Here is a 27,293-nt window from a genome sequence, read left to right on the forward strand (position 1 = left end):
TTTGTTCTAGTTACGTTTTTGATTAGCTCAAAAAAGTGGTTTTGAGATAAAATATTATTGAAAACAGATTACACCTATTAATTTACACTGTCAACGACTGTCTTTTCCATGCAATCGTACTATTATAATTGCTAGAAAAATTCAGTTGAATAGGGGAACATGGGGAGACTTGACCAGGTTTTCAGTCAAACCTATGTAAATCTCTAAAAAAGTTTTCAATCCTTCAAAGCTCATTAAAACGTAATGTACAGCTGTATAATGTATTATTTTTTGAAGAATGTTTGGTTTACTTTTTCATAAGTTATAGTTCGTTTTTCTGAGGTCGAACCATTGCGGGGAGAGTTGACCAAGGCCTGGGGAGACTTGACCAAGAAGATTTTGAAAGATCAGAACAATAAATAATGGTACAAAACATACTGTAACCATTTTTTTCCTATTTTCGAGATCCTTGGGTACCAGTAAAAATTATAAGTCTTGCATTTCATAAATCTGGATTTTATAAATGCATTTCCTTTTAGTGATTAACTGTACTACTTACATTACATGTTCACACGGCACGAAATCAGCGATATAACTGCTAATTTTGTTTACAAGTGCTATAAAAGTATAGACTGGTGCTTGAGGTGAGATTTTTTTGTGATGTGATTAACATTAACAGTAGGTGCTACAGAAGAAATTTTGTACCTTTCTTCAGATTATTACCGCTTGGTCAAGTCTTCCCAGTATTAGTTCTTGCGTTCAATGCAGTGAACTATTCCAATATCCTGGTTTATGTAAAATCATTTTACCACTTAATAAGGAATTACATGATATATTAGTACTTTAAATAAAAAATTACTCGAGTAGCTATGTTCATACAAAGTTTGATAAAAAATTACATCATTTAACGCAAATTTATTAATTACGGAATATTTTTCATGAGGAAAGGGTTTTTCATTCCAAACTGTCAAATTTTCCTGAATGGATCGAAACAAGTAAAGTTTTTTTTTAATTTTTAAGAACTAAATAGAACACGTTATTGCCAATTGTAGAATTTGCGCCTGGTCAAGTCTCCCCATGTTCCCTTATAGGGAGACAGAAATTGAGTTTTTTCTAATACGGCTAGAGAAGCAATTCCCGACATCCTGGTAATGTTCTGTATTCAAGTAGCATTTTTATATTCTAGTTGTAGGTTAAACCTTTAAAATGCTATACAGACTTATTTTTAACGCTCTATCAGTCAGCTGGCTCGAGGCATACTAGTAATAAGCAGCCAAATTCTGTTGCATGTTGCCCCACAGGGGTAGTTAACATAGTAAAATCGTTATCTTGCGTATATTTGAGATGATAAACAAACATGTATCCAACAGCAACATTTGCTATTGTATACTTGATTTGTACGTAAAAGATACAAATGATATGCTCTTACCACTGAAATGGAGCTAAGCTCGACCCTGTCAGATGCTATTCTTTTGAACAAATCTCAAAATAAAGAAGATCGCCCTGTCGCGCTAAAGAAACCGAAAATAATGACTGGTAGTACATGATTATCTTTTGAGATATGCTAATATTTGACAGATATAGTGCTAAATTGTTAACAATATTATTACCGTTATTAAATTCATCTGAACAGAAACATGTTGAAATGTTGCAAGTTACCCCGTTTGACGGTACTTTTTTCTCTAACTGAAAACAAAACAATACAATCATTTTCATTCTATCCACGTGAAGTCATTGTTTAGAACCGCATCTGTCATCTTTGTTCAACGTACTAGCTCAGGCTCCAAATTCACTCAAAGACGAGTTCCCTTACTGATCGTTAGGATTGAAACAAGCAGACTAATACTAATTTGGAGGCGCTCCATCAATTTAAGGCTGCATAATAAACGAAATAATCTTTCTAATTTCAAATCTCCCTAATGATTTAATGCATGCAATAACCTTCTAAGGAACTCATCTATATTCAACCTATAACAATTCAATACCGAGTCTCAATACGCTTTTGTTCATCTGATAGAAGCTCATCGTAGCCTCGAGCAGCAGATATAAGAACACTATTATAACCTACAGCTTCTGCATACATTTCGGTAAGAAAACGAAAGCTGTGTTGACTACCAATGTATAAAATTCAAATTGATTCTTTAGTAATGTTTTGATGGCCCTGAAAAGGGCCGTTTTTTAGTGCAATGGTCAGAAGAATTTACTTGGAGCTTGTGTATTTGGTGACGGCTTTGGTGCCTTCCGAGACAGCGTGCTTGGCCAACTCTCCGGGCAGCAGCAAACGAACAGCGGTTTGTACTTCGCGAGAAGTGATTGTCGAACGTTTGTTGTAATGTGCCAGACGAGAAGCCTCATTAGCAATGCGTTCGAAAATGTCGTTAACGAAGCTGTTCATGATGCTCATGGCCTTCGACGAGACTCCGGTGTCTGGGTGGACTTGTTTCAACACCTTGTAGATGTAGATGGCGTAGCTTTCCTTTCTGCGTTGCTTACGTTTCTTCTTGTCTCCCTTGACAATACTCTTCTGTGCCTTGCCGGATTTTTTGGCGGCCTTACCACTGGTTTTCGGTGCCATTTCAACTGATGTATGATGCGTTTACGATGCTACAAACAAAATGATAATGACGTACCGTATGCCGTCTCTCTTTTATACTCGTTCGTAGTGGAATGGATATCCGTCCTTTTTTATGTTTTCTCGTTACAGTTCCTTCGTAGCTCCACCCTTCGGTAGTTGATGAACATTGCAGCGGGTATAAAACGAGTGTCTTTCCGGGCAAGTGGCATCAGTATCACTCTATTGCAGTGCGCAGTTGCTACGTGAAACAAAAATCTAACAAACAAAATGTCTGGACGCGGTAAAGGAGGCAAAGTTAAGGGAAAGGCAAAGTCCCGCTCGAATCGTGCTGGTCTTCAGTTCCCTGTGGGCCGTATCCACCGTCTGCTGAGGAAAGGAAACTATGCCGAACGTGTTGGAGCCGGAGCACCCGTCTATCTGGCGGCTGTGATGGAATACCTGGCTGCTGAAGTGTTGGAATTGGCAGGAAATGCTGCCCGTGACAACAAGAAGACCAGAATCATCCCACGTCATCTGCAGCTGGCCATTCGCAACGATGAGGAGTTGAACAAACTGCTCTCTGGAGTGACCATTGCTCAGGGCGGTGTTCTGCCAAACATCCAAGCCGTGCTACTCCCCAAGAAGACCGAAAAGAAGGCCTAAATCGAACGCTGAACCAACTCTTGTACAAAACCGTCCTTTTCAGGACGACCACATATTTGCGATAAAGAAAAAAATGAAATTGTTTCCAATGGAATATGTTGCTAAAAGACAATTTATAATTATACAATTATGCGATATGACTGAAATGACGCGCAGCAATTGATTTTTTTCATGTGCTGTTCAATGTACCATATTGTTGAAAAGCGTAACTATTAAATGACTACAAAATTTTTTGACAGTTTTAAGACAATATGTGTATCAGAGTAGGAGGTCTGTATAATAAAAATTCATAAACAACCAGAAATGTTACATGTAAACGGTTAAAATTATGCCAAACTCACTGACTGGTTTCGAAATTTTAGAAGGACTCAACCCTATGTTCGAATGAGAAAAGTATTCTATTCTTATATAAAAAAAACTTGACAACGAATGGTCGTTTAAACAATAACGTCATGACACCCGCAAATCGCAAACTAGATGTATACTTATGTCCGCCATTTTGAAATCTCTTTGTGCACTATGCTATATATCTGTCTGAGAAGAATGATTTGGGTAAAACCAATTATTCTTCACTACAGAGTTAATTTATTAAAACCATTTTTGCGCGTGAGCAGTACCAAATCTAAAACTAAATTAGTTGTTGAATCAACATTTCGACTGCGTCTTACAAGAATACGACACTAACTTAGAACGGGACTAAATCAGCGGCTTTGCTCAGAAACAATGTGCCTCCGGTTTTTAAGCTAGCGTCAATCCGATGCTAGCTTAGTTCGGCTTCACGTTCGTGTCGGAATCTGATGAAAGGAAGTCGAAATGCAGACTCCATATCTACTCATTTTGTGATCAACTCTCAATCCATTCAAACTCAATAACGCAGCTTCCGGTATTAAATACACCTTTGGATGAATTGACAATTTGCATACCACCCAAACGTTCGAGACATCCGTTTCCAAACAGCATTGAGCGGCATTTCCAATGCCAAATCAAACTAAATCATGAAAAATTCAAATTCTAACTCTTAATCAATGAATTTGGTGGCCCTGAAAAGGGCCTTTGGTATTATTGATAATGAGATCCAATGAAAGCTGATAACCTTAAGCACGTTCACCACGGATACGACGAGCCAGCTGAATGTCTTTTGGCATGATAGTGACTCGCTTGGCGTGAATTGCACACAAATTAGTGTCTTCGAATAAGCCAACCAGATAAGCTTCACTGGCTTCCTGCAAGGCCATAACAGCTGAACTCTGGAAACGCAGGTCGGTCTTGAAATCTTGAGCGATTTCACGAACCAGTCGCTGGAATGGGAGCTTGCGGATCAACAGCTCAGTCGACTTCTGGTAACGACGGATTTCACGAAGAGCGACTGTTCCCGGACGATAACGATGAGGCTTCTTCACTCCACCAGTAGCCGGAGCACTTTTACGAGCAGCCTTCGTCGCCAGCTGCTTGCGAGGAGCCTTTCCACCGGTTGATTTACGAGCAGTCTGCTTGGTACGAGCCATTGCTTTTTGTTGGTTGAGGTCTTCTAGGTAACTGAACGCGATGAAGATAAAACACAGAATGAAACATTCAGGCAGCCATTACCCCTCTTTATACGGGCTTGGTCCGCACGGAACAGCCAATCAGCGAAGAGGAACGAGAAAACCTACCCTCTCGTCGACTATATAAAGGACACATGTAACGGCAAAAGGCATAAGTTTCCCTTCAACTGTCTTAACTGAAAGTAGCATCAATAAGCAGAGAAAATGACTGGTCGCGGTAAAGGAGGAAAGGGACTCGGAAAAGGAGGCGCCAAGCGTCATCGCAAGGTTCTTCGTGATAACATCCAGGGAATCACAAAGCCCGCCATTCGCCGTCTGGCTCGTCGTGGTGGTGTAAAACGTATCTCCGGTCTGATCTACGAGGAGACACGAGGAGTGCTGAAGGTATTCCTGGAAAATGTCATCCGAGATGCCGTCACCTACACTGAACACGCCAAGCGCAAGACCGTCACCGCAATGGATGTCGTCTATGCACTGAAGCGACAGGGACGCACTTTGTACGGATTTGGAGGTTAAATAGCTGAAACTCACTTGGATCAATATAAAAAGGCCCTTTTCAGGGCCAACATAATAGTTTCAAAGAATTAGTTCGCATTTTCTATTTCATAAGCTGTTTCTTCCTATGAAACAAATTGGGTTAAACCCAAATCTGTGCATTTAACTAGTTTTGATAAAGTAAAATTTTTGTGTTTAGAATTCTTCACGTCAGTACCAAAAGAGATCGACTGGACCGTTAGGTAGAACCTACGGGGTGGCTTCTTGAAACGGAAACAGAATTAACAGAAGGGAAAATAAACAATGGCGTTCATTTTGAAAAAATCGTTCTGATCTGACATATCTGTTCATTTTGGACTTTTCGTAAGCGATGGAAATTGCTTCTTCTAGTGTGGAAACTGTACCCTATTTTTGGCACTGTTGCAAAACATCTATTGGGTTTCGAGTATTGCAATTGAAATTTAGACGCGCTTTAGCAACGAATCGAATATGGGCGTGGCTTACGTTACAAACTACTTTCATCAATTAGCAAGTGAGCTACTCCTAACCGTTGGCTCTATTTGCAGGGAATACTAAAAATTCATTGACTAAAATGAAAATGGGATATATTATACGAAAACTGGGGTGTTTGTTCCGCTGACAGAAGACTATTTAGATTAAGAGTTTGGATTTTTAGTGTTTCGGATTCTCCTCGTCAGTAACTAATACCAACTTAATGCTAGTTTGATAAGTCCAAACCAGTTCCTAATTGGCACCGAAAAGTCACACTTCTGGCGTGAACGTTTAAACGATTGGGTTGTACAAAATGATGTATATTTCAATTTTAAGTATAGTTGAAATTTATGTATATGCATATTAACTAGAATGAAACTATGAAATGTAAGTGAAACATTTTTTCTAACTTGTATAGCAACAAATTTACATAAACAATGTAGAGTATGAAGTGTTAAACATTATGATATCGTTATATTCGCTACACGCGTGGAACGAAACCTTTTACCCAATACATTTAACGAACAAAGAACTGAATAGAAAAATGTTCGCTTTATAGCTTTAAAGTGTGATATTAATTTGAATTATCCATTTTGCAAAGAAATATTATAAGTGAGAATATTGCTTCAAGCATTCGTTATTCGATGGAAAAATATCAATCAAATTCTTTTTGGAATTACTTGGTAGTCCTGAAAAGGACTGTTTTGTGTCATGCTGAGCCAGCAAATGCAATAGATTGCATTAATTGGATTTACTTCTTAGCGGCGGCTTTCTTTGGAGCAGCTTTCTTGGCTGGTGCGGCCTTCTTTGGCTTCGGGGTCTTGGGCTTGTTGGCTGCGGCCTTCGATGGCTTGGTGGCTTTCTGTTTGGGAGCAGCTGCCTTCTTGGCGGCCTTTGCAGGGGCTGCCTTAGCTTTCTTCGCAACAGATTTTTTAGCGGCAGCAGCTTTCGGTTTCTTAGCCTTCTTCTCGCCAGCTGGCTTCTTGGCAGCCGCCTTTTTCTCTCCAGTAGCCTTCTTTGGCTTTTTGGCGGCAGCAGCCTTCTTTGGCTTTTTCTCACCGGCCGGTTTCTTAGCGTCGGCCTTAACCTTGAAGGAACCGGAAGCACCAGTACCCTTGGTCTGGGAAAGCTTTCCCTTCTCGACGCCCGATTTCAGGGCCTTCTTGATGAACGGAGCCAACTTGGCGACGTCACACTTGTAGTTGGCGGCGATGTATTTCTTGATAGCCTGCAGCGATGAACCGTTGCGTTCCTTCAGGGTCTTGATGGCAGCTAGAACCATATCATTCACTGGTGGATGGGTCGATGGCTTTTTCGGTTTAGCAGGGCCACTTTTGGCAGCCTTGGCCTTCTTCGGAGCCTTGGCCGGAGACGCGGCAACAGGAGCCGCAGCAGCAACTTCGGTAGCGGTTTCAGCCATTTTATCTCACTTTATTTCTCTTGGAAATGTATACACACTGTGGGGGAAAATATAAGAATGAAGTGGTAGCTCGTGGCTTGTTGGTGCTTGGTTTCGTCGACCGTGTTATGGAATGCTCATGCATGACGGTTGAGAATTACTGTTCGGTTGGTGGAGATAATTTTTCTGAACTATTCTTTTAATTTATTATTATTCGAATGATTGAAAGTTCACATGCTTCAAAAATTTAATTTATATTTGATGCAATATTTGGGCATTCTTATTATTTACCCAAGTTCATTCATTTCGAAATATATGTCAGGTAAATTACAATTTATTATTCATTATTCACGACTTTATGAAACTGATTTGCGAAAAATAGTCAAATAGTGCTATTTAAACAGGTAATATACATTTGAAATACTGTTTATTAGTAAAACAAATGTTTTTTCTTTCAAATAGCATCGTGTATATGCATAATTTTCGATTACCTAAACGAAATTATTCACTTCTAAAACATATCGTTAATGTGGCAAAATATCAGCTCCGGCGTTCACATTTCGTATGAGTCCATACAAGATTAAATTGTTAGATATCATTTAAAACTATTTCGTGTGAAATCTACAAATTATTTAGTTAATTAAGTGCACAGGGGACATTGTAAATAAATCTTAAGTATCAATCGGAGGTATTTGTAATGTAATAATTCTGTGTGCGAAGTCCGAAATATTTGGTAGACGCATTTTGGCCAACTTTAAACGAAGGGTCAATAAATCTGAAACCAAGAAGTAATAAAAGCACTAGTTACACTTTTAAAATATGTTACAAAGAAAAAAATAAATTTCATGCTGAAAAAGTTTAAATTATCCACTCCCAAAGAAATTGATTTAAAACCCAGAAGCCCGGAGATCGCCCTAAAAAATTAGAGTCTTCGGTCAAACGCGGACCAGTTGTTATCCTAGGTAATACTAAAAGAGATTTTAATTATGATTTTTTTGATGACGGTATTTTCCACAATATAAAATTTGGAGTGGAAGTTTTGTAATTTTTGTGGAAATTGAATTTATCATCAACCCGTTCACACTTCCTATTAAAAATTATAGGGTTTGAAGACACATTTCAGCGTTAGGGAACGACATTTGCACGCGGCATGCTACTAATAACAGCTCGGTGTTTAAAAAATCATATGATCAAAAAACTTAATTGAATACTTTTAAAGTTCTAACACAACGTTAATGTTAAATGTTCGTTTTTTCCAGATTGTCTACTCACTCTGAGAGGTAAAAATGTCGCGTTAGAGAACAACAGAGTAATTTTTTTTTACCTACATCTACACTTACATTTTATCTTTATCACTAGCTTTCAAATGCCAAATCTGTTGTAGGTGTTTCTAGTTTCATCATCATGTGCATTTGACAAATGATATTTTAAAATCAAATGAATATGGATTGGAAAAGGGACACACCACATACCTCAGAGGCAGTGGGTTCGGCATAGAAGAAATTGTGAACCACAATCGACACATTTTAACGGTTCGAATAAGATGGTTTTAGATAAATTAGGTATGCATTTATTGCAAACTATATGAAATGAAATTTACTTTTGATTAAGGTGGCTCGAAATTTTTTTTTTATCATGTCGGGGCAAATAAGATTTTTTAAATGGATTTTGGTGCGCTTTGTTTTTTTCCAATATAAAATCTTGAAAATAAAATTGACCGCTGATTATGGTGACTCAGCAATATTTTTTTTGAGTCGAAAGTTTAAATTAAATGAGCGCACAATGTTAAATCGTAACAGTTTAAAATATTAAACCCTATTTCTTACTTTTTTACGATTCAATTGACTAGAGAAAATGGATGAAAAATCTGTATAAATACAGATTATTCTGTACTTTTGATAACCCTGTTACTAAGTAGAAAAGTTATGAAAATTTAGAGCCTAGTGTAAACAAGGATGTGAAATATACACATCGGATAACTAGAAACAGGTTTAAAACCTAACTGACTAATATTTTGTCTTCTTCTAGCAGAAATCGAGCTTAGGTAGTGTTACTACGATTCGTTCAAGTCTACCGGTAAACACGGACTTGTCCCTCTTGACAATAGGAACCTTTTTGGGCAGTTGCACTATTACTAGTACAATATAGGAAACAATTTCAATTTAATCTTTATCGCAAATATGTGGTCGTCCTGAAAAGGACGGTTTTGTACAAGGGTTGGTTCAGCATTCGGTTTAGGCCTTCTTTTCGGTCTTCTTGGGGAGTAGCACGGCTTGGATGTTTGGCAGAACACCGCCTTGAACAATGGTCACTCCGGAGAGCAGTTTGTTCAACTCCTCATCGTTGCGAATGGCCAGCTGCAGATGACGTGGGATGATTCTGGTCTTCTTGTTGTCACGGGCAGCATTTCCTGCCAATTCCAACACTTCAGCAGCCAGGTATTCCATCACAGCCGCTAGATAGACGGGTGCTCCAGCTCCAACACGTTCGGCATAATTTCCTTTCCTCAGCAGACGGTGAATACGGCCCACAGGAAACTGAAGACCAGCACGATTCGAGCGGGATTTTGCCTTTCCCTTAACTTTGCCTCCTTTACCGCGTCCAGACATTTTCTTTGTTAGATTTTCGTTTCACGTAGCAACTGCGTACTGCAATAGAGTGATACTGATGCCAATTGCCCGGAAAGACCCGTTTTATACCCGCTGCAATGTTCATCAACTACCGAAGGGTGGAGCTACGAAGGAAATGTAACGAGAAAACATAAAAAAGGACGGATTGTCATTGCACTACGAACGAGTATAAAAGAGACATGGTATACGGTGCGTCATTATCATTTCGTTTGTAGCATCGTAAAGGCATCATACGTCAGTTGAAATGGCACCGAAAACCAGCGGAAAGGCCGCCAAAAAATCCGGCAAAGCACAGAAGAGTATTGTCAAGGGAGACAAGAAGAAGCGTAAGCAACGCCGGAAGGAAAGCTACGCCATCTACATCTATAAGGTGTTGAAACAAGTCCACCCGGACACCGGAGTTTCGTCCAAAGCCATGAGCATCATGAACAGCTTCGTTAACGACATTTTCGAACGCATTGCTAATGAGGCTTCTCGTCTGGCACACTACAACAAACGTTCGACGATCACTTCCCGCGAAGTACAAACCGCTGTTCGTTTGCTGCTGCCCGGAGAGTTGGCCAAGCACGCTGTCTCGGAAGGCACCAAAGCTGTCACCAAATACACCAGCTCCAAGTAAATTCTTCTGACCATTGCACTTAAAACCGGCCCTTTTTAGGGCCACCAGAACATTAACGAAGAATCGAATTGAATTTTCTATGTCAAAAGTTCCCAGGTCTTTGTTTAAGATATTACGTATTTTTATTGAATAGGAAGAATGGTGTGTCTATTTTCACCCCAATGGAGGACCATGCATTATTCCTTAGTGTTTTGACCATATTATTTGAGTTAATACTTTGAGAAAAGATGGCAGACGCTGTTCTGACAATAGCTTCATATCGATGGGATGACAATAAGCTCAATTCCCTATATGTTGTGTTGTTGGGAGTGTTACAAAAAAGAAAATTCATCGGAGTAATGTTAAAATTTTCTGTATTTTTCTTTCAATCTGTGCGAGCTTGTACAGGTAGTTTTCCTGTAAGGGTCATGCAAATGACAATACTTCCACGGGTAGGTAAAAGAAAATAATCAGCGCCAACGCGTAGTTTCCCTACCTGAGCATATGGAAATATAGAACCCGTTTTGTCGAAGTCGTTCCTTTCATTGCCACATTCGATGCCATATTTCTTATAAAAGCGTTTTGAAAAATAAAATCCATTTTGCTTATTCAAAAATCGATGTTGTCAAATATTGAGCCAGGAAAAATCGAAGCAAAAAAATTGATTTTTCGAGATAAAAAAATCGCATTTTTTAATGAGAATTTTCGACGAAAAATCGCATCGACATCGCCCATTCCTAAATTCAACGGAAATGACGTAGGAGCACACACTTTTATAATGCTGAATGATTTTCAAATTTTTTAATGACTTCAAATCAAAGAGAGCAGACTGTATTTTCGAATAAATAAATATTAATTGCCTGTAAAAATATTTGAACGCATACCCCTAACAAGCAGCGAAATACTATAACAATGTCAGCCATTTTGAAAAAATCTTTGTAATCAACCGTGAATCCATTCAAACTCAATAACGCATCCGCCGGTAATTAACTTACCTTTGGATAGACTGTTTACATAACTTAAATGTTCGAGATGGGCGTCAATTTTTTGTTACAAAATAGTATAAAGCGGTATTTTCTATGCCCCAAACTGAAGTATCATAGAAAATTTAAATTCTAACTCTTAATCAATCAATTGGGTGGCCCTGAAAAGGGCCTTTGGTATTATTGATAATGAGATTCAATGAAAGCTGATAGCCTTAAGCACGTTCACCACGGATACGACGAGCCAGCTGAATGTCTTTTGGCATGATGGTGACACGCTTGGCGTGGATAGCGCACAGATTGGTGTCTTCGAACAAGCCAACCAGGTAGGCTTCACTGGCTTCCTGCAAGGCCATAACAGCTGAACTCTGGAAACGCAGATCGGTCTTGAAATCTTGAGCGATTTCACGAACCAGGCGTTGGAATGGGAGCTTGCGGATCAACAGCTCAGTCGACTTCTGGTAACGACGGATCTCACGAAGAGCGACTGTTCCCGGACGATAACGATGAGGCTTCTTCACTCCACCAGTAGCCGGAGCACTTTTACGAGCAGCCTTTGTCGCCAGCTGCTTGCGAGGAGCCTTTCCTCCAGTTGATTTACGAGCAGTCTGTTTGGTACGAGCCATTGCTTTTGTTGGTTAGGGTCTTTTAGGCAATTGAACACGATGAAGATAAAACATAGAATGAAACACTCAGGCAGCCATTACCCCTCTTTATACGGGCTTGGTCCGCACGGAACAGCCAATCAGCGAAGAGGAATGGAAAAACGTACCCTCTCGTCGACTATATAAAGGACACAGGTATCGGCAAAAGGCATAAGTTTCATTTGAACGGTTTTGACTGAAAGTAGCATAAAAAGCAGAGAAAATGACTGGTCGCGGTAAAGGAGGAAAGGGACTCGGAAAAGGAGGCGCCAAGCGTCATCGCAAGGTTCTTCGTGATAACATCCAGGGAATCACCAAGCCCGCTATTCGTCGTCTGGCTCGTCGTGGTGGTGTCAAACGTATCTCCGGTCTGATCTACGAGGAGACACGAGGAGTGCTGAAAGTGTTCCTGGAAAATGTCATCCGAGATGCCGTCACCTACACTGAACACGCCAAACGCAAGACCGTCACCGCAATGGATGTCGTCTATGCACTGAAGCGACAGGGACGCACTTTGTACGGTTTTGGAGGTTAAATCATTAAAACACGCTTTGATCAATATAAAAGGCCCTTTTCAGGGCCACCAGAATTATTTCGAAGAATTAGTTCGCATTTTCTATTTCAAAAGCTGTTTTCCCTAGCTAACCGATTTGTTAATACCCAAATTTGTGGCTTTAACTAGTTTTGATAAAGTTGGATTTTTGTGTTTCGAATCCGAATATTTGATTCCTCGGATTCAGTAGAATTTTCTTGGGGTGATTCGAAAACTAAATTCAAAGAATCACCAGTAAAAGTAGCATGTTTTAGCCAGGATTTTTGACGTTATGCAGGAAATTTGTACACAAAATAATTGTAGGTACTATTTTACTCCTTGAACAGAAATATTATCGTTACAGTTGAAATGTGGAAAATCCAACGAGCGATAATCATTCTTCCTCCTGTTCAGTGCTAATCCATGACGTCGGAAGTAGCGCGCATTATTGTACGAGTAATACGACCTACTTCCGTAGTAATCCCACTGTTTAGACCAGGTGAAAATACGATTGTCGCTAGTTGAATTTTACACTTCAACCAGAATATATCTTAATGCACAAAAGGATTTCAAAATGGCAGACTAGTTTAGGATTTCCTGGTGTGACGGCATTAGTATTTAAACGACCATTCGTTTAAAGGTTTATTTACACAAGTATAGAATACTCATTTATTCGAACATGGAGATTGGGGGTTGACTGTCATTTGAAAATTTGGAACGATTACATACAAGACCCATTTCAATTGGACTGATCGTTTGTTTCATTTTTAAGACAAGAAATTCTCAATGAACTGTATTTTTACCATGAAGCTCCGCTTTCTTGGACAGCGCCTCGAACAATTTATCACATAGGAAAAAAATTATTCATATCAGCTCTGAAATTGATGTCTATAGGGGAAAGAGGGTAACAGTGAAACACATTTTTTCTACGATTTAAATTTGTTGATAATACATGATATTTGGGTAGCCAAAAGTGGTACATAGTACCACTCTGTTATTAAGTAATACATATATTTTTTCCAACTGATTAAACTCACGGGAAATAACTTTTTGTGGGTAATAAACAGGCGGTTGTAAAATGTACCATTGTGCCCCATGGGTAGGAACTATGAAACACGACGTCGTCTATAGTGAAATATTCTATTTGTAAATTGTGTTCTTTTGTTTTGACGAAGAACCATCCTAACGCTTCCAATTAAAGTTATATTGAGGCGAAAATCACTTGCTTACGAAAGAAATCACTATATCATCGTGTAACATAGGACTACCATATATGCATATTAGCTGCAATCTTGAAAGTAGCGACAATTTCTACAAAATTTGTCCAAATTTACCAATTTTGCACTATATGAGTAGTATTTACTGTGGAAAATCGGAACCCATTCACATTTTGAGCCAGACCACAAAAGCAAGAAAATTCCACTGTTCCCCATAGGTCATCGTTTCACAGTTACCCAATGGGTCTATTCACGAAAATTGTGAAATTACACAGAACCATGACAAGTTACCAAAAAACTTTGTTCGCGGCAAATGTTGAGCATAAAATTTTCTATAAATAACAATGGACTAAATATTTATTCAATGGATGGTAACTCATAAAGATGGAATAATGTTTTTCATTGCAAATTTACTCTTGCTATAACAAAACACACAAATATTCATTAAATGAGATGCAGTTATCAGATCTCTCAACTAGAGATGGTCGGGTTCGGGTTTTTGGACCCGAAACCCGGACCCGACCCGAACCCGACGGGTTTCGGGTCGGGTTCGGGTTCTGTAAATTTACGCTTCTCGGGTTCGGGTCGGGTCCGGGTTTATGAAATTTTGGACTTTCGGGCTCGGGTCGGGTTCGGGTTTTTCAAATTGGAAATTATCGGGGTCGGGTCGGGTTCGGGTTTTGAACAAAACAACCCATCCATTTCATGACACTGTTTGCGTCTATACACAAAACGCAGTCTTTTTTGTAGTAGTGAATTATACTTCGTAATACGAATGGATGACACATATAACTGTACCAAATGTTAGCACCTCGGAATCGCTAGAATTCGTCGTATTTTCTGGTGCTCAAATATTGTATTTTTTTATTCTTGCATAAAATTCCGTCTCTTCAGATTCGTAAACTGCCTGAATTATTTAATTTTTTAAACGAACATTCATGAAAGATCATTCAACAATACGTGTTTCACATCTAAAATCTTTTTGCGTATTATTTTTCATGATAATTAGTAATAAACCAAGTCAACAGGAATTTATTGGAAAATATCGGTTCAACTTTCTATAAAGGAATATAAATTTCGACAAGTACTTTAAAACCGATATCTAGGCCGCGGCGACTTTTTCTCTACGTAAACGGTTTTGTGGGATACATTCGTACCCCAGAACTAAAATCGCTGTAGTATGTCTAATTTTTATTAAATTTATGATTAAATTGGATAGTTTTATTCTAAAATCATTCGTAAAGTAACCTGTTTAAAAATATTCGTGTTTTGACTATTTAAGTATGTAATATTTCATTTTGTATAGAACAAGTCTTTAAAATACGTCAAAATTCCCTTGTTTCTTCATATTGCTATAACTCCGGTAGTTTCAAATCGATTTTGACCATTTATACGACGTTGTAAAGCTTATTAAATTTCCTTTTGAACAATTTTTTTCAAAAACCGGTCAAAAAGTATATTTATTCCGATGCTTTTTTGAAAACCAAACGTCAACACAAACGTTAAAAATACAGCAATAAGCAGTAACAGAGATGAAACAGGAAGGCGTCGAAGGAATAGGTAGAGGCGGTGCATTGTACGTGTATATAAAGTATGTTCCAGAGCCTGGGCTGCAGAAGATAACGAATCGAATGATGCGTCTTGCATACTATATACAAACCATATTAACGAATGTGTTTTGACTCTTTCATCCGCAGAAGCAAAAATTACGATTCCGCATCCAAACGCATTTTCTGGTTACTTTGCTATAGTGCTTTGTTATACCAAATAACAGATACTATTATTCGGCAGAATTGGAACTTAGACAATTTTACACTAGTTTCTCGCTTACTATGTATCGATATTTTGTTTTTAAAAAAATATATTATTTTTTTTTTGAATTATGTACACATGACAAAACACTAACGCTAACGGCTTTGTGGGGCACATTTGTACCCCAAACAAACTTTAAGTAAGCACTGTTAAATTGGTCAAATGAAACAAATAGGTTGTACCTGCATTCACGGAAGTTTGATAATAAAATTGGTTTATGATAAAGATTTCTTGCAATTAAAATAAACTGTAACGGAAAAATAAGGATTTGGACTCATAAATTTGGTGGTACTTTGGTGTCATTATGGCGGCTCCAATTTAAAAAGGGCACATTATTTTTTTAAAAGCAGATAGTTTAGGCCAAATTTATTTTCTAGAGACTGTCTTTGTTCCATCAGACCTAAACCTAGCTTCACTTCCGCCAGGTTTCGTTCATATGGTGATGGGATAATAGCACCATTATCAAATCAGTGGTACATATATGATACAAGCACTTTCTGTCAGATTGTTCCCGGGCTGAGCTGTTGCATGATCCGGATTCCTTCATGAAAATACATGAATTTTCACGAACTTAACGAAATGATCGCAAAAATTTTGTGTGTTCTGTTGAAGCCATTAACGGATTTTTAAAAGTTTGGAGTCCTTCCGAGAGCTTAGATACCCAATCATAGATCGTCCTAACGCTAATGATGGGACATCAAGAACACGTCAGAAAATGATTAATACCCTTCGATACAGGTTTGGCCGTTCCAACCAGTAACGTGGGTGACGTCATGTAAACTGTCGAATACAAATTGCCAATTGCCATAGCTTAATTTAATACATGTAATAAATTATACGAAACTGCCTTGCAGGAATGGTTTCTGATAAAAAATCAGAAATTTTGGTTAATTACGACGGGCAAGGTTGTTGGAAACTGTGACCATTAAGCTTCCTGTTTCCCCATGAGTTGGCCGCCGATTTAACTTAATTTCCGGTTAAGATATCAACGATTTATCAAGTCTCTCAGCACGTTACAAATTTGACGTTCAATAATAGTAAATATAAATGCGGCTTCTACTCGGCAGTGATTTGTTTTGCCATATGCAGTTATAACTCAATGCGTGTGGTGCTACTTCAGATTCGAGTGATTCTACTATTCTTAGATGATTCAAGGGTCCAGCTCGAGTGCGTTGAATTAAAAATCTTCGAGATCTTTGGTTGATTCTCCGTATTAGCAAGTTAGATTTGGATCGGGCTTCTCAAATTTTAAATTTTCGGGTTCGGGTTTTCAAATTTTAATATTCTCGGGTCGGGTCGGGTTCGGGTTTTACAAAATTTTCATTCTCGGGTACGGGTCGGGTTCGGGTTTTTAAGTTTTAAAATGTTCGGGCTCGGGTCGGGTTCGGGTTTTTCAAATTTTATAATTTCGGGCTCGGGTCGGGTTCGGGTTTTTAAATTTTCATGCGCTTGGGTTCGGGTCGGGTTCGGGTTCGAAAAAATTGAAACCCGACCATCTCTACTCTCAACATACAGCAACACATGTAAAGAATTAGAAATTGTGAAATATGAAGGAATGAGAATGAGATTCTGACCATGCATTATTATTTTATTGCCAAAATATAGTTGCTGCTGATCCACTGTTACCCTCTCTTCCCTATACATTACGCAGGGAATCAGGCAGTGTTTTTTTTTTTTACATTTTTCTTAGGCCCCACTTCTGACATACCATGCGAGGCTGACTTTTGTGCTCACCTTTTTCATTCCTTGCTAGGCTGACTTTTGTGCTAGCCTCTACCAACCTGTGAGGCTGACTTTTATGCTCACCCTTAACATGCAGTGTGAGACTGACTTGGATGCTCACCCTTTCACTCCTCTGCCACGCCATGAGGCATCGATAGCTTAGTTCCAACATACTACGCTACGACCCTCCCGTCTTGGCATGAGGCAGTCCACTTATACGCCTATACACTCACTCTTCTGTCTTGCTTCGGGGTGGCTGGGTTTACCCCTTACGCGGTTGCCATTCGCTGCGCCAACCTACCTCGGCATGAACAGACCATTCACTCTCTTATTTTGCGCTTGGCCTTTTTCGCTCCAACTAACCAATCACTAGTTAGCCGTGCCTGCCGTCTGTTGCTCGGTTCGCCAGATTACCTGTAGCCTACTGGCAATCTGGATGGTAGCAGCCGAGACTGCGTTCCACTTCTCCACCGTTTGACACATCCGCTGAATAAGGGTATCCGGGGTTGTGTCCCAGCCACAGACGTCAAGCATTGCTCTTCTTTCGACGTCGAACCGATGACATACGAACAGTATGTGCTCGGCAGTTTCATCTACACCTGGGCAGTCCGGGCAGACTGGGACCTCCGCGTGTCCGAACCTGTGGAGGTACTGACGGAAACAGCCATGGCCTGACAGGAATTGTGTCAGGTGGAAGTGAACTTCCCCATGGGGTCTTCCCACCCAGCTCGATATGCTAGGTATCAGCCGGTGGGTCCACCTACCTTTCGAGGAGTTGTCCCACTCACGCTGCCATCTGGCGACCGAGGTCACCCTGGTGCGCTCGCGGGCTCCCCTATTTCCACGTAGCTCAAAGCACTCCTCATCTTCCCGAATGACCAGCCCGACTGGCATCATGCTCGCTATCACGCAGGATGCATCGTGTGATACCGTGCGGTAGGCAGATATCACTCTGAGGCACATCACGCGGTAGGTGCTCTCCAGTTTCTGTAGGTAACTGGTTACCCTCAGTGCTCTTGACCATGACGGGCCGCCGTACCTGAGGATAGATACGGCAACGCCTGCCAGTAACCTACGTCTACTGGCGCACACCTTTGAGCTGTTGGACATCATTCTCGATAGTGCCGCAACAGCAGTCGACGCTCTCTTGCACGTATAGTCGACATGGCTGCCGAAGGTCAGCTTGTCGTCTATAATGACTCCGAGAGACTTCAGACTTCGCTGTGAAGTGATCGCGACTTCTCCCACATGGATAACTGCATGTTGTGCCGACTTGCGGTTGTTGACGATAACTACCTCCGTCTTATGATGAGCGAGCTCCAGGCCTCTCGCGCTCATCCATTCCTCCACCGTGCTAATCGCGTGTTCTGCGGTTAGTTCTACCTCAGGAATTGACTCCCCGTAGACCTCCAAGGTTACGTCGTCGGCAAAGCCGACGATCTTGACCCCAGGAGGGAACTTCAGTCTCAGAACCCCGTCATACATGAGGTTCCATAGCACCGGGCCTAGGATCGAGCCCTGCGGGACTCCGGCGGTAATCGGAACCCTTTTCTGACCGGCATCGGTCTCGTATAGCAGTACGCGGTTTTGGAAGTAACTTTCCAGGATCCGGTACAGACCCACCGGTAGGCTAAGCCGGTGTAACGAGAGCGCGATGGCATCCCAGCTTGCGCTGTTGAATGCATTCTTCACGTCAAGTGTCACTAACGCACAGTATCGAATACCTCGCCTTTTTCGTTGGATCGCTATCTCGGCAGTATTTATCACTGAGTTGAGAGCGTCCACTGTGGACTTACCCTTCCGAAAGCCAAACTGGTTGCTTGACAGACCGTCCGTACCTTCCGCGTACGGGGTGAGCCTGTTGAGGATGATCCTCTCAAGCAGTTTGCCAGTCGTGTCTATCAGACAGATTGGTCTGTACGCCGATGGGTCGCCTGGCGGCTTCCCGGGCTTCGGCAACAGCACCAGTTTCTGCCTTTTCCATCTATCGGGGAAACGGCACTCGTCAAGGCATCTCTGCATAGCTAGCCTGAACATGTTCGGGTTCGCTATGATCGCTGCCTTGAGAGCGTTGTTCGGGACTCCATCCGGCCCTGGAGCTTTGTTCATTGCTAGGGATTTAGCCACTGCGAGTAGTTCTTCGTTCGTCACTGGAGCCACCATTTCGACCGTGCCCGCACTGTCTCGTAGTGCAGGTGGCCAGGGGCTAGTGGCTCGAGACGGGAAGAGTACTTCGATAATCGTTGCCAACCGGTCCGGAGACCGTTCTGGGGGTGAGGAGCCCCCTTTGGTCTTGGCCATCACAATCCGGTAGGCGTCACCCCACGGATTCGCGTTGGCACTCTCACACAGGTTGTCGAAACACGCTCTCTTGCTGCTTTTAATAGCCTTGTTAAGGGCTAATTTCGCAGCTCGAAACACTTCACGGCGGTTCTCTCTTGCATCCTCGGTGCGAGCTCTTTGCATCCTACGTCTAGCTCTGAGACAGGCTGACCGTAGAGCTGCAATCTCGGCACTCCACCAGTATACCGGGCATCTACCGTTTCTTGGCAGTGTTTTTCTCGGCATAGTGGCGTCGCACGCGCGTGATAGAACAGCTACCAGCGCATCCCCGCTTAGACTGTCGGTGTTGGCCTCCAGTCCCAGGGCCGCGGTGAAAGCTTCGCTGTCGAAGTGATTGGACTTCCACCCGCGTACCTGACAGGGATCTCCCGCCCTCGGATGCTGCACACCATAGTTGATCTTAAAGCGGATTGCTAGATGATCGCTATGGGTGTAGCCTTCGTCTACCCTCCATTCCATGCCTGGAGCCAGACTCGGGCTGGCAAAGGTCAAATCAATCCACGCCTCCACTCCGTTTCTACGGAATGTACTAGCGGAGCCATCATTAGCTAGCACAGTATCGAGTTTCGCAAACGCTTCCATTAGCGCTTGACCCCTGCTATTTGTACAGCGGCTGCCCCACTCCACTGCCCAAGCGTTGAAGTCTCCCGCTATTACTACCGGTTTCCGGCCCACAAGGTCCGACGAGAGCCTGTCGATCATCTGGTAGAACTGTTCTATTGGCCACCTTGGTGGGGCGTAGCAGCTGCAATAGAACACACCATTGATCTTGGCAATCGCCACACCCTCGGCGGAGGGGTGTATTACCTCTTGAACCGGGAACCTTCCCGTTGTACAGATTGCCACCATTCCAGACCCGTCCGACACCCAATTGCCGTTGCCGGCAGGGATGCTGTACGGGTCTGATAAGAGGGCGACATCTGTCCTCGACTCCGAGACCGACTGCCACAGCAGCTGCTGGGCTGCTGCACAATGGTTAAGATTTAGCTGTGTGACTCTCACGGCTTCTTCTTATTTAACTCGCCGAAGGGACACGAAGGTCCGCCCATAGCATGTTTATGGGCTTGCTTCTTAGCGGTGCAGATAAGGCACTTATATGCCTTAGTGCACCCCCGCTCTTTATGCTCCTCCTCGCCGCATCGACGACATAGCTTGCTCCTGTCTAGGCCTTTGCATTCGTAAGCTTTATGGCCGGATTCTAGGCACCGATAGCACCTGTCCACTGAAGGCGGCTGGGGTATACTAATAGGGCATACCGACCAGCCGATCTTCAGCTTCCCTTTCTCGGTTACCTTTTTGGCATCCGCATTCAGTAGCCTGAGGTAGGCTACCTGGGTGCCAGAGGGTCCGTCCCTCAATCGCACAGAGGCCCGCTCGATTGTGACGCCGCATTGCTCCTTGACGGCTGCGACGACGTCTTCTGCGGTCGCGAACTCGTCCAAGTGCTTGCACTGGAGAGTTGTTTCCGCACCTAGCGACCTGATTTGGGCGCCCTCACCAAGGACCTCTTGGGCCAAGGCCTTATATACTGCACTTGATTGTGCGCCTCGCTTCAGCACCAGGAGCATCTCTCCCGTATTGGTGCGTCTTACGCTACGCACATCCTGCCCAAGGGCCGAGAGACTTTCGGCCGCCTTCATCGATTTAAGGACATCGGCGTATTTGTCCTTGTCGGTTTTTAACCACAAGGCTTCGCCTCTGTCCTTGGCCTTCCTCGCAGGCCGCGGTACCTCCGGTTTCGGTGCCGGCTTTTTCTTGGTAACCAGCGTCCAGGGGTTTGAGCCCCCCTGCCCCGGTCGTGCCGGGTTGCTGGTACCATCGCTCTCCACAGCGAGGTCACTCTCGCCCTCGCTTACCTCACCCAGGCGGCGTTTGACCTTGACGGTTGCACGCCGAGTGGTGTCGGTTTTGGCACCCTCTCCTGGCGACTTCCTAGGGCGCTTCGCATTCGATGCCGTCTTGCGATTGCCCTTTCCTTTTCCCTTCGAGGGGAACTCGGTCGTCGCTCCGATCGACGTGGCTGCTCCGTAGAAGGTAAAGGCCACTGTCTGTGAACCTCTATTGACCTTCTCTCTTTCCTCCCTATTGGAGGCCACTGTCTGGGTTTCTCTGTCGGGCCTCTCCCGACATTCCACCCTCTCAACATATGCCTGCTGTTCCTGTCTTGCGACACGAACAGCTTTCCGGAGCTCCAGAAGGCTCAACTTCAACTCCTTGGCTATGTTCTGCTTTGCGCTAGCGAAGTCGATTATAGCATCGAGTTGCTTCGCTACTTTGCGCATCGCAGCTGGGGTATTGGTAGGGGTATTGCCTACCACTGCTGGGGGGTCACTGGTGCTTTCGGGTGCAGCACTCATCGCTCCACTACTCTCCCCACGGGGGGGGAGACCTCGCCAAACCACCTCTTGCGAAGGGGTTTGGCACCTCCGTCTGTTTATTTTTATTTTTATTTGCCTCCATGTATAGTCCCACGAGTAGCGCGAGAAATATATGTCCGCCACGCCAGAGCTCCGCATTAGCGTGGTAAGGGACGCTTACTGTGGGGGTTGCCCAGGTACCCCACAGGCTCCGTTAACGATCGAGCATCTTTTTCACCCCCTCGATCACTCATCCCTCGGCACGGGTCGCTTCACGCCTTGGAATTGGGGTTATGCCCTACCTTGCTTTACGTGGTGATCTCGGCCCGGATCATCACAACCATCCTCCTTTACCAGGGCTTTGGACCTGTAGCTCTGGATCTCAATAGTTCCATGTACGTATGTTATTACAGACATGCTACTATTGGGATCCGTCATTCGCTAGCGGAGGGAATCAGGCAGTGTGTGGGAATCCATTTGCACAAGCTTAGCCTGAACCGGAAACCTCCTAACGCAAGTCCTTCTGAAGCTGATGTCTTTTTTGTCGTTATAGCCGGAATGCCCTGAAGGTTGTAGTCCACTATTAGGCTGAACTGATATGAATTGTCGCAATGATGATTCTTTCGCTGAAAGATCGGAGTAGCAGCTGTGCTTTGATTGAATTTGCAAACCACTAGAAAGTGGTGTGATTTGACTTCGTTTATCGAATCCGTCTGGAAAATTTTGTTGTTAGCGAGGAATATGTCCAACATAGACGGAATTCATGCTTGCGTTTCATACGTTGCATCGTCCGGGAACTGTACAGTGCAGTGCACTAGCTGAGTATGTCCAAAGAGAAGGCGACCGGTTTGATTGCGTTGGTAGTTGCGCTATAGTTCGTACCTGGCGAAGGGACACCCCCCCCCCCCCCCCCATTCATGAATTGTGCGTTGCTTGCTGCAATGATAGTTGCGTCGAACTTAAATTGAGCCGCCTTTCCGTTCCCGGAGTGGCATTGGTGAGGACAGTAGGCTGTTCCTTCCCGAAATAGTCAATACATTAGTTATCGAGAAAAATATTTTACATTTTTGATTACTCGTCGCAAGTTTATTCATTTTATTATTTTTGAGGCGAAGGCAGAGGAAAATCTAGTTTGATTCTTTAGCAAAAAGTTGGTGGCCCTGAAAAGGGCCGATTGTTCCGATGCAGTGGTTAGACGAATTTACTTGGAGCTAGTATACTTAGTGACAGCCTTGGTACCTTCAGAGACAGCGTGTTTGGCCAACTCTCCCGGCAACAGAAGACGAACGGCAGTCTGTATCTCGCGGGAAGTGATCGTAGAGCGCTTGTTGTAATGAGCCAGACGAGAAGCTTCGGATGCAATGCGTTCGAAGATGTCGTTAACAAAGCTGTTCATGATGCTCATGGCCTTCGAGGAAACTCCGGTGTCGGGGTGAACTTGTTTCAACACCTTATAGATGTAGATAGCATAGCTCTCCTTGCGCCGTTGCTTACGTTTTTTCTTGTCTCCCTTCACAATGGCCTTCGTTGCCTTGCCGGCTTTTTTGACTGCTTTTCCACTTGCTTTCGGTGCCATTTCGACAATGGTGTTATGCTTCCTGGTGCTTGAAAGAAACTAATGTTGAAGCCATGTATGCTAGTCCTTTTATACCTGCTTCGTAAACATCGGATGCTCGTCCCCTTTTTTATATTTGTCAAATATTTCTCCTTCAGCCCTACCTTTCTGACAAATGACGCACATTGAAACGGGTATATAACGAGGATCCATCCAGGTATCTGGCATCAGTATAACTCTACTTCAGTTGAAAGTTGCTACTCTATTCGAAAACATAACACATCATGTCTGGACGCGGTAAAGGAGGCAAAGTTAAGGGAAAGGCAAAGTCCCGCTCGAATCGTGCTGGTCTTCAGTTCCCTGTGGGCCGTATTCATCGTCTGCTGAGAAAAGGAAACTATGCCGAACGTGTTGGAGCCGGAGCACCCGTCTATCTGGCGGCTGTGATGGAATACCTGGCTGCCGAAGTGTTGGAATTGGCAGGAAATGCTGCCCGTGACAACAAGAAGACCAGAATCATTCCGCGTCATCTGCAGCTGGCCATTCGCAACGATGAGGAGTTGAACAAACTGCTCTCCGGAGTGACAATCGCTCAGGGCGGTGTTCTGCCAAACATCCAAGCAGTGCTACTCCCCAAGAAGACCGAAAAGAAGGCCTAAATCGAATGCTGAACCAACTCTTGTACAAAACCGTCCTTTTCAGGACGACCACATATTTGCGATAAAGATAAAATTGAAATTGTTTCCAATGGAATATGTTGCTAAAATTGGCCAAAACGACACGATGTTTAAAAGAAATGATTTTTTCATGTGCAATTCACCATATTGTTGAAAAGCATAACTATTAAACGACTACAAAAAATTGATGACAATTTTATGACAGAATTTTGTGTAGGAGGTCTGCATAACAAAAATTCATAAACAACCAGAAATGTTACATGTAAACGGTTAAAATTATGCCAAACTCACTGACTGGTTTCGAAATTTTAGAAGGACTCTCAACCCTATGTTCGAATGAGAAAAGTGTTCTATTCTTGTGTAAATAAACTTGACAACGAATGGTCGTTTAAACAATAACGCTATCACACCAGCAAATCCCGAACTAGATGTATGCTTATGTCCGCCATTTTGAAATCTCTTTGTGCACTATGCTATATATCTGTCTGAGAAGGATGATTTGGGTAAAACCAGTTATTCTCCACTACAGAGTAAATCGATTAAAACCATTTTTTGCGCGTGAGCAGCAGCGATATCAGATATACAGACATGTCTGTATTTTACAGACTTTTGATAGCCTCCTACAGACTTAGAAACCTACAGACTTTTAAAAGAAGAATAGTGTTTAGCAAAATTGTACTAGAATAACTGTATTCGACTACGAGTGATTCCTTCATAATAGTATTCTAATTTTAATCTACTTTTATAGTAATATTCTAGTCTTACCAGGATTTACACAACCATCTACAGACAGTTACAGACATTTTAATTATTCTCCTACAGACATTTCATAAAAACATGTGGCATCGCTGGTGAGCAGTACAAAATCTAAAAATAAATTAGTTGTGGAATCTGCATTTCGACTACGTCTTACAAGAATGCGACACTAACTTAGAACGGGTCTAAATTAGCGGCTTTGCTCAGAAACGATGTGCCTCCGGTTTTTAAGCTTGCGTCAATTCGATGCTAGCTTAGTTCGGCTTCACGTTCGTGTCGGAATCTGATGAAACGAATTCGAAATGCAAATTCCATATCTACTCATTTTGTGATCAACTCTCAATCCATTCAAACTCAATAACGCAGCCACCGGTATTACATACACCTTTGGACGAATTGATAATTTGAACACCACCCAAACGTTCGAGACATCCGTTTCCAAATAGCATTGAGCGGCATTTTCAATGCCAAATCAAACTAAATCATGGAAAATTCAAATTCTAACTCTTAATCAATGAATTTGGTGGCCCTGAAAAGGGCCTTTGGTATTATTGATAATGAGATCCAATGAAAGCTGATAGCCTTAAGCACGTTCACCACGGATACGACGAGCCAGCTGAATGTCTTTTGGCATGATGGTGACACGCTTGGCGTGGATAGCGCACAGATTGGTGTCTTCGAACAGGCCAACCAGATAGGCTTCACTGGCTTCCTGCAAGGCCATAACAGCTGAACTCTGGAAACGCAGGTCGGTCTTGAAATCTTGAGCGATTTCACGAACCAGTCGCTGGAATGGGAGCTTGCGGATCAACAGCTCAGTCGACTTCTGGTAACGACGGATTTCACGAAGAGCGACTGTTCCCGGACGATAACGATGAGGCTTCTTCACTCCACCAGTAGCCGGAGCACTTTTACGAGCAGCCTTCGTCGCCAGCTGCTTGCGAGGAGCCTTTCCACCGGTTGATTTACGAGCAGTCTGCTTGGTACGAGCCATTGCTTTTTGTTGGTTGAGGTCTTCTAGGTAACTGAACGCGATGAAGATAAAACACAGAATGAAACATTCAGGCAGCCATTACCCCTCTTTATACGGGCTTGGTCCGCACGGAACAGCCAATCAGCGAAGAGGAACGAGAAAACCTACCCTCTCGTCGACTATATAAAGGACACATGTAACGGCAAAAGGCATAAGTTTCCCTTCAACTGTCTTAACTGAAAGTAGCATCAATAAGCAGAGAAAATGACTGGTCGCGGTAAAGGAGGAAAGGGACTCGGAAAAGGAGGCGCCAAGCGTCACCGTAAGGTTCTTCGTGATAACATCCAGGGAATCACCAAGCCCGCAATTCGCCGTCTGGCTCGTCGTGGTGGTGTCAAACGTATCTCCGGTCTGATCTACGAAGAGACACGAGGAGTGCTGAAGGTGTTCCTGGAAAATGTCATCCGAGATGCCGTCACCTACACTGAACACGCCAAGCGAAAGACAGTCACCGCAATGGATGTCGTCTACGCTTTGAAGCGACAGGGACGCACTCTGTACGGATTTGGAGGTTAAACAGCTGGAACTCAATTAGATCAATATAAAAAGGCCCTTTTCAGGGCCACCAAAATCCTTCCAAAGAATTAGTTCGCATTTTCTATATTTTCCCAGGAAACAAGAATTGGGTTTAACTCAAGTTTCTGTATTTAACTAGTTTTGATAAAGTTGGATTCTTGTGTTTCAAATACTCCTCATCTAGCCAAACAGATCGACTGGCCCGTTTGCTAGATCCTACGGGCTGGTTAAAGTTTTTTAAAACAGTAATTCATTAACATAAGGAAAAGTAATGAGTGTCTCTTATTATTGGATGCCTTTTTGAGAAAAGCTCCGAGAATCATTCTGATCTGACATATCTGTTCTTTTTAGACTTTTCGAAAGCGATGGAAACAGCTTCCTCTAGTGTGGAATCTGTACCCTATTTTTGGCACTGTTGCAAAATATCTATTGTGCTTCGAGTGTTACAATTCAAATTAAGGCGCCATTTAGCAACCAATCGAATATGGGCGTGGCTTTCGTCTCAAACTACTGTCGCTTAGCAAGTGAGCTACTCGCATCCGTTGGCTCTGTTTGCGAATACAAACAATTATCTGACTCAAATGAAGATATGACATATATGCAAACTGGGGTGTTTACCCCGGTGACAAAAGACTATTTAGATTAAATGTTTAGATTTTTAGTGTTTCGTATTCACCACGTCAGTAACTAACACCAACTTAATGCTAGTTAGATTAGTCCAAACCAGCTCTTAATTGGCACCAAAAACTCATACATCTGGCGTGAATGCCTAAACGAATGGCTGGTACCGAA

The 27,293-nt window shown here is 42.6% G+C and overlaps 12 protein-coding genes across 12 annotated transcripts; 6 read left to right on the forward strand and 6 right to left on the reverse strand.

Annotated features, from left to right (window-relative positions):
• Nucleotides 1-2,173: 2,173 nt before the first annotated feature.
• LOC131676425 (histone H2B) lies at nucleotides 2,174-2,578 on the reverse strand. Its single transcript, XM_058955494.1, has one exon. The coding sequence runs from the start codon at nucleotides 2,552-2,554 to the stop codon at nucleotides 2,180-2,182; it is 375 nt and encodes a 124-aa protein (XP_058811477.1). The 5' UTR covers nucleotides 2,555-2,578; the 3' UTR covers nucleotides 2,174-2,179.
• Nucleotides 2,579-2,777: 199 nt separating this feature from the next.
• On the forward strand, nucleotides 2,778-3,454 carry LOC131676424 (histone H2A). The gene has a single exon (XM_058955493.1). It carries the CDS (start codon nucleotides 2,822-2,824, stop codon nucleotides 3,194-3,196), a length of 375 nt encoding a protein of 124 aa, XP_058811476.1. The 5' UTR covers nucleotides 2,778-2,821; the 3' UTR covers nucleotides 3,197-3,454.
• A 796-nt stretch (nucleotides 3,455-4,250) lies between these two features.
• LOC131682636 (histone H3) lies at nucleotides 4,251-4,743 on the reverse strand. Its single transcript, XM_058964289.1, has one exon. The coding sequence runs from the start codon at nucleotides 4,699-4,701 to the stop codon at nucleotides 4,291-4,293; it is 411 nt and encodes a 136-aa protein (XP_058820272.1). The 5' UTR covers nucleotides 4,702-4,743; the 3' UTR covers nucleotides 4,251-4,290.
• Nucleotides 4,744-4,912: 169 nt separating this feature from the next.
• On the forward strand, nucleotides 4,913-5,444 carry LOC131682668 (histone H4). Its single transcript, XM_058964334.1, has one exon. The coding sequence runs from the start codon at nucleotides 4,945-4,947 to the stop codon at nucleotides 5,254-5,256; it is 312 nt and encodes a 103-aa protein (XP_058820317.1). The 5' UTR covers nucleotides 4,913-4,944; the 3' UTR covers nucleotides 5,257-5,444.
• Nucleotides 5,445-6,429: 985 nt separating this feature from the next.
• LOC131682628 (histone H1B-like) lies at nucleotides 6,430-7,179 on the reverse strand. The gene has a single exon (XM_058964281.1). It carries the CDS (start codon nucleotides 7,145-7,147, stop codon nucleotides 6,479-6,481), a length of 669 nt encoding a protein of 222 aa, XP_058820264.1. The 5' UTR covers nucleotides 7,148-7,179; the 3' UTR covers nucleotides 6,430-6,478.
• Nucleotides 7,180-9,332: 2,153 nt separating this feature from the next.
• On the reverse strand, nucleotides 9,333-9,779 carry LOC131682660 (histone H2A-like). Its single transcript, XM_058964322.1, has one exon. The coding sequence runs from the start codon at nucleotides 9,733-9,735 to the stop codon at nucleotides 9,361-9,363; it is 375 nt and encodes a 124-aa protein (XP_058820305.1). The 5' UTR covers nucleotides 9,736-9,779; the 3' UTR covers nucleotides 9,333-9,360.
• Nucleotides 9,780-9,976: 197 nt separating this feature from the next.
• LOC131682653 (histone H2B) lies at nucleotides 9,977-10,399 on the forward strand. Its single transcript, XM_058964310.1, has one exon. The coding sequence runs from the start codon at nucleotides 10,001-10,003 to the stop codon at nucleotides 10,373-10,375; it is 375 nt and encodes a 124-aa protein (XP_058820293.1). The 5' UTR covers nucleotides 9,977-10,000; the 3' UTR covers nucleotides 10,376-10,399.
• Nucleotides 10,400-11,513: 1,114 nt separating this feature from the next.
• LOC131682646 (histone H3) lies at nucleotides 11,514-12,002 on the reverse strand. Its single transcript, XM_058964300.1, has one exon. The coding sequence runs from the start codon at nucleotides 11,961-11,963 to the stop codon at nucleotides 11,553-11,555; it is 411 nt and encodes a 136-aa protein (XP_058820283.1). The 5' UTR covers nucleotides 11,964-12,002; the 3' UTR covers nucleotides 11,514-11,552.
• A 179-nt stretch (nucleotides 12,003-12,181) lies between these two features.
• Nucleotides 12,182-12,532, forward strand: LOC131676426 (histone H4). The gene has a single exon (XM_058955495.1). The coding sequence runs from the start codon at nucleotides 12,205-12,207 to the stop codon at nucleotides 12,514-12,516; it is 312 nt and encodes a 103-aa protein (XP_058811478.1). The 5' UTR covers nucleotides 12,182-12,204; the 3' UTR covers nucleotides 12,517-12,532.
• A 10,633-nt stretch (nucleotides 12,533-23,165) lies between these two features.
• Nucleotides 23,166-23,557, reverse strand: LOC131676427 (histone H2B-like). The gene has a single exon (XM_058955496.1). The coding sequence runs from the start codon at nucleotides 23,538-23,540 to the stop codon at nucleotides 23,166-23,168; it is 375 nt and encodes a 124-aa protein (XP_058811479.1). The 5' UTR covers nucleotides 23,541-23,557.
• Nucleotides 23,558-23,771: 214 nt separating this feature from the next.
• LOC131676428 (histone H2A) lies at nucleotides 23,772-24,263 on the forward strand. The gene has a single exon (XM_058955497.1). The coding sequence runs from the start codon at nucleotides 23,804-23,806 to the stop codon at nucleotides 24,176-24,178; it is 375 nt and encodes a 124-aa protein (XP_058811480.1). The 5' UTR covers nucleotides 23,772-23,803; the 3' UTR covers nucleotides 24,179-24,263.
• Nucleotides 24,264-26,159: 1,896 nt separating this feature from the next.
• Nucleotides 26,160-26,501, forward strand: LOC131682808 (histone H4). The gene has a single exon (XM_058964573.1). It carries the CDS (start codon nucleotides 26,190-26,192, stop codon nucleotides 26,499-26,501), a length of 312 nt encoding a protein of 103 aa, XP_058820556.1. The 5' UTR covers nucleotides 26,160-26,189.
• The last annotated feature ends 792 nt before the right edge of the window (nucleotides 26,502-27,293 follow it).

The sequence above is a fragment of the Topomyia yanbarensis genome, chromosome 1 (genome assembly GCF_030247195.1).
Source record: "Topomyia yanbarensis strain Yona2022 chromosome 1, ASM3024719v1, whole genome shotgun sequence".
NCBI classification, from domain to species: domain Eukaryota; kingdom Metazoa; phylum Arthropoda; class Insecta; order Diptera; family Culicidae; genus Topomyia; species Topomyia yanbarensis.

Excerpts from the sequence above, each read along its gene's own strand:
- LOC131682808 (XM_058964573.1), top strand. The coding sequence starts at position 26,190 with ATGACTGGTCGCGGTAAAGGAGGAAAGGGACTCGGAAAAGGAGGCGCC.
- LOC131682653 (XM_058964310.1), top strand. The coding sequence starts at position 10,001 with ATGGCACCGAAAACCAGCGGAAAGGCCGCCAAAAAATCCGGCAAAGCA.
- LOC131676427 (XM_058955496.1), bottom strand. The coding sequence starts at position 23,540 with ATGGCACCGAAAGCAAGTGGAAAAGCAGTCAAAAAAGCCGGCAAGGCA.
- LOC131682646 (XM_058964300.1), bottom strand. The coding sequence starts at position 11,963 with ATGGCTCGTACCAAACAGACTGCTCGTAAATCAACTGGAGGAAAGGCT.
- LOC131676428 (XM_058955497.1), top strand. The coding sequence starts at position 23,804 with ATGTCTGGACGCGGTAAAGGAGGCAAAGTTAAGGGAAAGGCAAAGTCC.
- LOC131676425 (XM_058955494.1), bottom strand. The coding sequence starts at position 2,554 with ATGGCACCGAAAACCAGTGGTAAGGCCGCCAAAAAATCCGGCAAGGCA.
- LOC131682636 (XM_058964289.1), bottom strand. The coding sequence starts at position 4,701 with ATGGCTCGTACCAAGCAGACTGCTCGTAAATCAACCGGTGGAAAGGCT.
- LOC131682628 (XM_058964281.1), bottom strand. The coding sequence starts at position 7,147 with ATGGCTGAAACCGCTACCGAAGTTGCTGCTGCGGCTCCTGTTGCCGCG.
- LOC131682668 (XM_058964334.1), top strand. The coding sequence starts at position 4,945 with ATGACTGGTCGCGGTAAAGGAGGAAAGGGACTCGGAAAAGGAGGCGCC.
- LOC131676424 (XM_058955493.1), top strand. The coding sequence starts at position 2,822 with ATGTCTGGACGCGGTAAAGGAGGCAAAGTTAAGGGAAAGGCAAAGTCC.
- LOC131682660 (XM_058964322.1), bottom strand. The coding sequence starts at position 9,735 with ATGTCTGGACGCGGTAAAGGAGGCAAAGTTAAGGGAAAGGCAAAATCC.
- LOC131676426 (XM_058955495.1), top strand. The coding sequence starts at position 12,205 with ATGACTGGTCGCGGTAAAGGAGGAAAGGGACTCGGAAAAGGAGGCGCC.